The sequence below is a fragment of the Panicum hallii genome, chromosome 4 (genome assembly GCF_002211085.1).
Source record: "Panicum hallii strain FIL2 chromosome 4, PHallii_v3.1, whole genome shotgun sequence".
Lineage (NCBI taxonomy): Eukaryota > Viridiplantae > Streptophyta > Magnoliopsida > Poales > Poaceae > Panicum > Panicum hallii.
Genome location: NC_038045.1, coordinates 42,133,371 through 42,142,714, shown reverse-complemented (window position 1 = coordinate 42,142,714; position 9,344 = coordinate 42,133,371). Strand labels below are relative to the sequence as shown.

The following is a 9,344-nucleotide window of genomic DNA, read 5'->3' as shown; positions in this document are numbered from 1 at the left end:
TAATGACATTCTTTTGATAGCATGCAGTATCTCAAACATATATAATCCCTTGGTGGCTGCTGAAATCGGCATAAGTTAATGGAAGTTCTTTCTTCCATCTAAAAAAACATCATCCAGCAACCATACATCTAGTATTCTGGTTTGTACTTGCAGTAGTATAGAGCAGTCACACAGAAGAGAACAGAGCCAGAAACCTTGAGGGCAAAAGAGTTTCAGCAGATTAAGGCTACCAAATTGTTGCAGGAGTCACAACCAGCAAGGAGCAACATTTGTCTGAGACCAATACTGAGATATGATCTAATAAATCTCATTCTCAATCAGTCAGAAGAGAACAGGGTCAGAACGCATTAGGGAAAAAGAGTTTCCACAGATTTAAGTCTTCCAAATTGTCACAAGGATATATGATCTCAACCATCACGATGCACACATTTAATCCTATATATGCATCCCAATTAGAAGCATAGAATTGACAGAACATAGAGCAATAACTGTCTGAGATCAGTACTGAAATATGATCTAAACCTTAATCTCTGAGTAGCCCACCTTCCACAAAGCATCCAACAGGACATAAGTTCAGTCACCTTCATGACCTGCAGTCGTGCACAAGTAGTGTCTGTTAATCTGATAGAAAAGAGATGTACTTATTATTCAAGCTGCTGGAGAAGTAAAGGACATATTGCAGGGTGATTTTTACGAAACACAAATAAGCACGCTTAAAAAAAGTTAGCTGTAAACCTTGCTTTATATCCCTCATGTCAGTCGCTCGTCCCCGGAGTTGTTGCTGATGATCCGCATTGATCTTGAAAAGGAACAATGGCCTCCACAAGACCTTCAGAGTAGCAATGCTAGTCAGTCAATGGTGACAGAATGTGTCAATATCAGGATTGAAAGAACAACGTTAAAATGTTTTTGGAGATTAGCCTCTGCAGTGTAAATGTATGAAAGGGGGAATTAGCTGCCACTGCTCTTTATCTGTTTGATGGCAGTACAGATTATTGAACATTTAGGCTGTCCAAACGTCTGCTGGTTCTGTAACTAATTAACTGGTTTCAAATTAAAGCAAAACAACAGTACATGATTGTAAATTGCAGTTGTGCGTAATTGCATATGTCACCGTTGGCAATCGAGGCTGGCAGGTCCCAAGGGAGGACGCAGCGCCTGCAGCCCGGCGCCACGAGCTTGTGGGCGTCCATGACGAACCCCACGACCCGATGCGCAGGCACGTCGACGCCAAAGAGGCTCTTCCGTAGGAAGAAGTAGACCACATTGGGGTGCTTGGGGTGCACGAGCACGATTTCAGGGATCTTCGCCGGCAGCTGGGTCTCCCGGTAGCTGGCGTCGTTCCAGATCTCCTTGAACCCCATCTCGTACGTTTTGAGCCACCGAATGCCGTGGTCGCCGTCGCCGCAGTCGGGGTCGGGGATCGCCGTCCACACAGACACCTTCCTCTCGGCGACGCGGCCGTCTAGATCGAGGTCACGGGCGATATCCACGTACCGCAGCATGTGGTTGCTCACGCTGACGCAGCGGATGGTGTGGAGGAACGGCTTGGGCTCGTGGATGTAGCGGCCCGGCGGGAGGTCGTGGAAGCGCAGGACGGGCAGGATGGTGCTTGGGTCGCAGCTGAGGATCCCCCACGAGAGGTCGAGGAACCAGAGCTTCCCTTCGTGGGCGACCACGCCGGAGGGAGCCCACTCCCGGTCAGCGTCCACGGCGGAGAGCGGGTTGAACAGGTTCGTGTCGAGCCAAAGGCGTTCTGCCGAGAAGAAGCGGAGGAGCTTGGCGCGGTCACTGCGCTTGGCGACCTGGAGCTCCGTGATCACGTAGTCGCCGGGAAACAGCCCGGGAGTGAGCCCGAGGCTCCTGAGGTTGCATGTGACGGGCATGGACCCGGGGCGCCGTGGGATGCGCTCCGCGGACCCCGTGGTCGGCTGGCGCGACGGGTCTGCGGGCGCGAGAAACTCCCGCGCCACGATGAGGTCGTCGGTCTCGATGGGGGCCTCGCCGACGGAGAAGCAGATCAGGAGACCGGAGGGACCTGCGGCGACGAGGTAGGGCACCTTGCCGGGGCGGGCGCTCGGGCCCACGCCGAGGATGGTGACCCGCGGCGGCGCCCTGAGCGCAGTGGAGATGGCGGCGGGGTGCTCCGCCTCCGCGTGCTTGGGGACGACGCCGAGGAAGCGGCGTAGGATCACCCACGGCGCAGCCATCTGAGCTTGGTGTGCTTCGCTTGGGGGCTAGATCAGGCAGCTGCGGCAGCGAGCGAGCGCACGGGCAGCGCAGTGGAGACTGGAGAGTGAGGAGTGATGGGAGGTTGGTGATTTGGAGTTTGGTTTTAGGGGAGACTGGGAGGGGGCATAATAGTAATTGCATCAACACGTGAAGTGAGTTGGCCTTTTGAAGGAAGATTCCATTTCGTTCCAACACGCGAGTTGCCCAGCTCAACTGAAGGAGCAGATGTCAGTTTTGTACTTCTGTTGCAACAAAGATCGTGTTGCCAAGCCTAACTGAAGAAGTTTTGTACTTTTGTTGCAAAAAAAGAATTTATATGTGCTGCAATCTTCACGTGGTCCTTAGTTTTATGGAGCATTACATACATATAGTCCTTTCCTATGTGTCTAGAAAGATTGGAAGAGACGTGAGTAATTTCAGCCACTTTGTTCTTTTTATTGGCATCCTTTTTTCTTTGAAACAATCTTTTTATTGGCATCCTTACTTTCTTCATTCACGAAATCCCGATTCGGTCTTGGGCACAACCCATTGCCCACTTTTTATTTCTCTTTCCTTTCTCCTCTTCCTTTTTTTCTCTTTATACAACTCATCCCTCCTGCTTCCTAAAAATCAGATCTACTTTACTTGATCTTTAGCACTCCTTTCTTTGTTGTTTCCAGAAAATGTTTCATATAAACTCGACCGTGATTTATGGATGTACATTAGAATACTAGTTTAAGTAAATCCGTTAATATTGGCTGGTGTTTCCAACAGGGATGCAAACGGTACTGGTGATCAAAAATTTTAGTCCACTCGGTAATAAGGGTCATTTTGGCCCGATACTCAAGGGCTTTTTTCCAGTAGTATCCAATTGGTTAAATATAATGTAAGAAATATAGTTCTATTAGACTATAATTATATAATTATGATTTTGGTGATTGCTGACAATATAATTAATAGGACTAGCAAAGTTTGTGAGCTCATGCTTGTAGAATTTCTAGGTCATATGGATGAAGTCTAATCCATAGTCAAGGTGTCCAACGGTGTCAAAATGCAAAGTTGTAGTCAAAAACTAGAGATAGAATATTTAGTGATGTCCAAATTACAGCCGAGATAATTTGGACAAGTAACGGCAAGCATCAAGGGTCAGATGATCCGGTAGTATCCAAAATGAACGGGTTAGTGCAATGCAGAATTGCAACAACGATCAAGTAAAGAAAAGTCTTCTGCGTCGGATGAATCGGTCCTCAAGCGTCGGATGATCCGACGAATCGTAATTTGATTACTTAGAGAGCATGTCAAGGACAGAGGGATTTAGGAGAAAACTCTTTAGCGCTGGATGAACCGACGGGCGTTGAATGAACTGACGGATGTTTGGTTCTTGAGTGAGCCATAGCTGTAACTTTTGTGCTGGCCCCTTGGAGTCTTGGTGACTCGTCGGCAAGTCTTCGACTCTTCCGCTTGATGTGGAGCGGCGTCGACGACCGTGTTCGGGGGATGAGAAGACTCCTCCTTCATGGAAAGCTCCGTAGTGAAGACGGCGTCAAGGTGACCAGGGCAACAGCTGGTGAGCATTGCCTTTGTGGCAAGATCTTCACCTACGTGGTGTTAGTCTTATTGGCGAGACTAAGCTCTTGACTAGAAGAAACTTGATAACCAGGAGCGTATTTTGGTAGAGCTCCAACATGGATTAGGGGTGGTTTTAGCCCACCGATACCACAGGAAAAAATCGACATGCCAGTATGCATTCTCCTAACCCACTTCTTTACCTTTTGCAGTTCATACTTGCAACTTGTGTGCCTTTACTTTCTTAGAGTAGAATCTTGCTATACGATTAGCTATAGGCTGCAAAACTTTTGTTTGGGTGAGGTTATACCACTAGAAGAACCCTAGTTCCATGTCTATATATACATAGATAGTATTGTTTTATCTATGTTTTGTGCAAACTAGTTGAAGCTAAGGTTTTAAATTGCATAATTCACCCCTCCTCATCTTAAGCTATGAGCACCGATTCGTTTCACATAACTATTGCTTTATTATTTTTTTATTATTTTTTATCTTTCAAATTCTATTTCTTCCAACCTTGTTCTTGTTGTTCTTTCATCGTTCCTATAATATTTGGGGATATTCTAGATGTCCTGCCGATCCTAGAATAACATAAGGTATGCTTTCATCGTTAGAATCCCTCCTGGACGAGCGTTCGTCCAATCTTCATTTAGTTTCCCAAAACTTAGCTGACCAGCTTGCGTGGCGCGCCTTGCAGGCGTGTCCCTACGTGATGCACGTTCGGTGCTTGGTATTGGACGCAATGCAACCCGTTGTCACGTCAAGAGATACGTATCTCCATGCAACGATATTCCTCCTTTCTTCGTGTATCTCTGTTTCGATCCCCTTACAGAGGAATCCGCGTCAATCCATCTCCCCCGCTCCCCGGCAGCAATCCATTCCATTATTTCAACCACGGAATACACTCGGGCACAGCGGCACAGCCCCTCCCTCTCCCTCTCTCCCTAACCACTTGTTTTCTCGTTCGCAGCAATCAGTACATCGCAGGTCCTACCGCCTATATTCTACTGGCAGCACCAAGCATCACCACTGTTGCCTGACAACACTGCTACTCCACCGTACCGCCGGATCAGATTGCCTCCCTTCTACTCTAACCTCGTCACTGCCATTCTTCTTCTCCGACACTGTTCACATAGTCGAGTGGACAGTTACAAAATTCCAGTCGCTCAAAGTGGGCCGGTTCAGCTGCATACCAGAACCACGGCAGTTTCTGACGTATATTGAGGATGCGTGTTTATCTACCAAAGAGAGCAGAAAGAAGAAAACGGCAGATAGTGGCAACCAAAATGTTGCAATGAGTTCATCTCATCCATCACGAGCCTCAACTCCTACGTACATATGAAAGAAATCATGCATAGAACAGAGCGATCTTGGAGCAATTTCTGTGCAAGGCCAATGTTGATCTAACTCCTGGTGCTATTTCTGTCTGAGACCAACACTGGAAATGATCCAAACCACATTCTATGATCTGAGTACTCTCCCACCTTTGACGAAGTATTCAGCAGGGCACAAGTTTGTGCACCATCATGATGACAAGCAGACCTGCGCAAACAGAGGAGTGTCTTAATTGGGCAGAAGGGGACCTCTTATACATGCTGCTGGAAAATAATGCAGAATGATGCTCACAGAACAGAAATGCACTAACATATGCAAAGTCAGCAGTAAACCTTATTCATGTCCCACGCCACTCGAGCTGGCCCCTGGAGTTGTCGATGACAATCCGCGTTCTCCTCGAGAAGGAACAACAGCATCCACAATACCTTTATGGAAGCAATCCTAGTCAGTTAGTGGTGACGATAGATATGAAATATGTGTTACTGCTACGGTTGAGAAGACAGCACTAAGAACATAATAATCACAGAGAATAGATTGTAATTAAAGACTGGCCTACGCACTGGAGTGTAGGACAAGTACTTCACAGGAATTCTGGAACTGCACGTTGTCTGTTTGATGATTATACATAGTAATGGAAAGTTCTATACAGAGGCATTGCAAACATTTGCTGGATCCTTAGCTTCAAACAAAGTATTAGCATCAGTGCCGCCAGTCATTAATTCTTTTATCCTTGGCAATAACTTAACATGCAGAATCAGTTTGTTCATTGCCGCTAACCTATAGAAAAGATTAGGATTTCTAACTTCAAAATTCTCACAAGTTGTCAATTATTAACAACATTGATTGATAACACTAGGATCAGATAGAACAATCCCTCCCTATCTAGTGAGCATGCAAACAACTTATAAGTTGCTAGTCCATCACTCCAGAATCTAGATATAAGGGACAACGAATAAATCTGAACTCTGAATCCATGACCATGCACATCGGTCGATGTAATCCTCAACTATAAAGTATGAACACAGCAGCTAAATTGCTAACACCTGTAAGCATATGTATCATTTGTTATCATCTGAGTGTCATTTATTTCTGGGAAACTGAAAAACAAATGAAAATTGTGGAGACCTGTGCATACTGTGCCATTGAAAAAAATTCAGCTTATGCACCATATATGAGTCTGAATGTTGGCAGATAATTCCATTTTCAGGCAATATAGATCAGAAACAAAACTCTATTTCCATATTATGCCTATGCACCTCATTTTGGTTATGGACACAAAATTAGGCTCTGCTTTTGCATTTTGCTGCCTTACTACACATATATGAGATATGACTAGCCGCAAAGTCACAACTGCATTGAGCAACCTAAGGAAATTGAGTACGGCAAACTTCTAAAACAGGGCATGCAGTACTAGGAGGTAGCAAGTACTCAAAGAACAAGCACCGCACATGGTTGCGGATGGACGTTCAAAATTCAGACAGATAGATCATGCAACCAGAAACAAGATACTCGAAATTGAATAATGCAGCACACACAAGGAGAAAACAAGATAGCACAGTTATGTGTGTTACCGTTGGCAATCGAGGCTGGCAGGTCCCAAGGGAGGACGCAGCGCCTGCAGCCCGGCGCCACGAGCTTGTGGGCGTCCATGACGAACCACACGACCCGATGCGCAGGCACGTCGACGCCGAAGAGGCTCCTCCGTAGGAAGAAGTAGACCACATTGGGGTGCTTGGGGTGCACGAGCACGATTTCAGGGATCTTCGCCGGCAGCTGGGTCTCCCGGTAGCTGGCGTCGTTCCAGATCTCCTTGAACCCCATCTCGTACGTTTTGAGCCACCGAATGCCGTGGTCGCCGTCGCCGCAGTCGGGGTCGGGGATCGCCGTCCACACGGACACCTTCCTCTCGGCGACGCGGCCGTCTAGATCGAGGTCACGGGCGATGTCTACGTACCGCAGCATGTGGTTGCTCACGCTGACGCAGCGGATCGTGTGGATGAACGGCTTGGCCTCAGCGAGAAAGCGGCCCGGCGGGAGGTAGTGGAAGCGCAGGCGCAGGACGGGCTCAACGGCGTTGGGGTCGCAGCTGATGAGCCCCCACGAAAGGTCGAACCACCAGAGCTTCTTGTCGTGGTCGACCACGCCGGAGGGACACCACTCCCGCTTCGTGCCGTCCCTGGTGGGCAAGGGGCAGGGCAGGTCCGTCTCGGTCCAATTCCACTGGTCGTCCCTCGAGAAGAGGCTGCCCTTGGGGAACCACCGGTCGTCGAGCGAGAAGAGGCGGAGGAGCTTGGCGCGGTCGCTGCTCCTGGTGACCAGGAGCTCGGCGATCAGGTAGCCGCCGAACAGCGCGGAGGTGAGGCCGACGCTCCTGACGTTGTACGAGACGGGCATGGAGGGCCCGGTGCGCCGGGGTACGAGGTCGGGGGAGCCCGTGGTCGGTTGGCGCAATGGGTCCGCCGGCGAGACGAAGTTCCGCACCAGAATGAGGTCGTCGGTGACGATGGGGACCTCGTCGAAGGAGAAGCAGACGAGGAGCACGCCGGGGCCGGTGGCGACGAGGTAGGGGAGCTTGTCGGAGCGGATGGGCCTGGGGTCGTCGCGGCGGACGCTTGGGGACACGTCGAGGACGGTGACGCGCGGCGGCTCCCTGAGCGCGACGGAGATGGGGACGGGGCGCTCCGCCTCTGCTTCCTTGGGGACGAGACCGAGGCAGCGGCGTAGGATCACCCACGGCGCCGCCATCGGGGCTTGCATTGGGGGCTCGGGCAGCGAGGCAGAACGCACGGGTAGTGGAGAGGAGGAGAGAGCGAGGGGTTGGTGATTTCTGATTTGGCGGTGGCCTCGCCTCGCCTGATTTGGGGATGGTTTAGGATTATATTTAGCGGAGATTGCGAGGGCAGGATGGTAAATGGAGCAACACGTGATTGGGATTTAGCTTCTCGAGGAAGATTTTCCGTTCGTTCCAACACAGAAGCAGTTACGTTGCCAGCCTGGCACGCAGATTCCCAGTCGCGGGCAAGCCATGCACGCTTCATTGTGCTCTTCTCTTGGTCTAGCCACCTTTTAACATCTTTTGATTTGAAGCTCCAACGTGTCATGATAATTTTGACACTCTTTTTCATAGCATGAATCTGAAAAGATGCTAAAGAGGGCTACTGCTGCGATACGAATTCTTGGAGTGTAATTTATTACATTTTTTTGTTCATTGATCTATCTCCTCGATCCAGAACTGCGCCTAACCAAAGTTGGTTGTGGTTGTGGATGTACGTCCAAACCATCCAAGTTCATGTGCTAATTGAGTCATCCAAGAACGACTCAATTTTTACGTGCAGCAATTGCAAATAAACAATAGCGCCTCAAGAAAGAAAGAGTACAGAGTGCCAGCCAGAATGCATTATGCAAGAGAGCAGTGCGTGCAAAAAAAGAAAAAAGACAGCGTGGCAGCCAAGAGTTCATCTCATTCATAAGGATCCTCAACTGATACTTTCTGGTCCGTGAGACCAACTGATGCTTCCTCCATGAGGGTAAAGAATATACATGGAGCCGCTATAAACATGTAAAATTTTGAATATGGACCAACGCAAGTTCCCTGCATTTGGCATGTACTCATGTCGCCAACACTACAAAGAAGCAACAAGCAAGTATATAAGAGTTATGGAAAAAGTCGCAAATCAGACAGGACATTTGTTTGGAAGCTAACATCATCCTCCAAGAACCATGTTGAAAAAGTTACGACGAGTTACGAGTCCATCTCACTGCAACAGAGTGCCAGGATCCAAGAGAAGGGCAAAAAATTCAGCAGATTATGGCAGAAAAAAAATGTTGCAATTCGTCCATCCCATCCATCACGTACGTTGAGCCTCAAGTCCTATATACATCTCGAAGAAAGCATCTACAGAACAAACAAGTCAAGGAGCAGGAGTTTATGTTCATTCCTTCTTTTCAGTCGTCCTGACTGACCAAGTCTCCCATGGATGAGAAGTGAGAACCACCATCGATCACGTCCGTCATAGCTTTCTCTTCGGTGAGCTGAGACTGGAAGTCAGAAGGCGCCGTCTCCTGCATCGTCTCCTGGGTCCTGGCTCGGCCCTGGGTGGTCCTTCTCCTTGTCTTTGAAGTGCTCAGTCACATCAGCTCTTAACCTGCTTACAGTCCCAGGATCCAAGTCCATTTCAAGCATCTCCTCGCTGCTTGGTTCGTCGGTGTGGCTTTCCTCTGCCGGCAGCTCC

General features: G+C 48.7%; 2 protein-coding genes across 2 annotated transcripts; both read right to left on the bottom strand.

The window, feature by feature from the left end:
• Window positions 1-755: 755 nt before the first annotated feature.
• Window positions 756-2,210, bottom strand: LOC112890502. Its single transcript, XM_025957383.1, has 2 exons — window positions 1,115-2,210; window positions 756-829 (listed from the first exon to the last, which is right to left on the bottom strand). The coding sequence occupies exons 1-2, from the start codon at window positions 2,208-2,210 to the stop codon at window positions 756-758; spliced, it is 1,170 nt and encodes a 389-aa protein (XP_025813168.1).
• A 3,904-nt stretch (window positions 2,211-6,114) lies between these two features.
• LOC112890501 lies at window positions 6,115-7,857 on the bottom strand. Its single transcript, XM_025957382.1, has 2 exons — window positions 6,684-7,857; window positions 6,115-6,155 (listed from the first exon to the last, which is right to left on the bottom strand). Exons 1-2 carry the CDS (start codon window positions 7,855-7,857, stop codon window positions 6,115-6,117), a joined length of 1,215 nt encoding a protein of 404 aa, XP_025813167.1.
• Between the last annotated feature and the right edge of the window lie 1,487 nt (window positions 7,858-9,344).

What these genes read in the sequence shown, in the direction of transcription:
- LOC112890502 (XM_025957383.1), bottom strand. Translation starts at nt 2,210, where the DNA reads ATGGCTGCGCCGTGGGTGATCCTACGCCGCTTCCTCGGCGTCGTCCCC. An exon ending in GCCAGCCTCGATTGCCAACG is followed by an intron (nt 830 to 1,114) that starts GTGACATATGCA and finishes GCTACTCTGAAG; the next exon opens with GTCTTGTGGAGGCCATTGTT.
- LOC112890501 (XM_025957382.1), bottom strand. Translation starts at nt 7,857, where the DNA reads ATGGCGGCGCCGTGGGTGATCCTACGCCGCTGCCTCGGTCTCGTCCCC. An exon ending in GCCAGCCTCGATTGCCAACG is followed by an intron (nt 6,156 to 6,683) that starts GTAACACACATA and finishes ATATGCTTACAG; the next exon opens with GTGTTAGCAATTTAGCTGCT.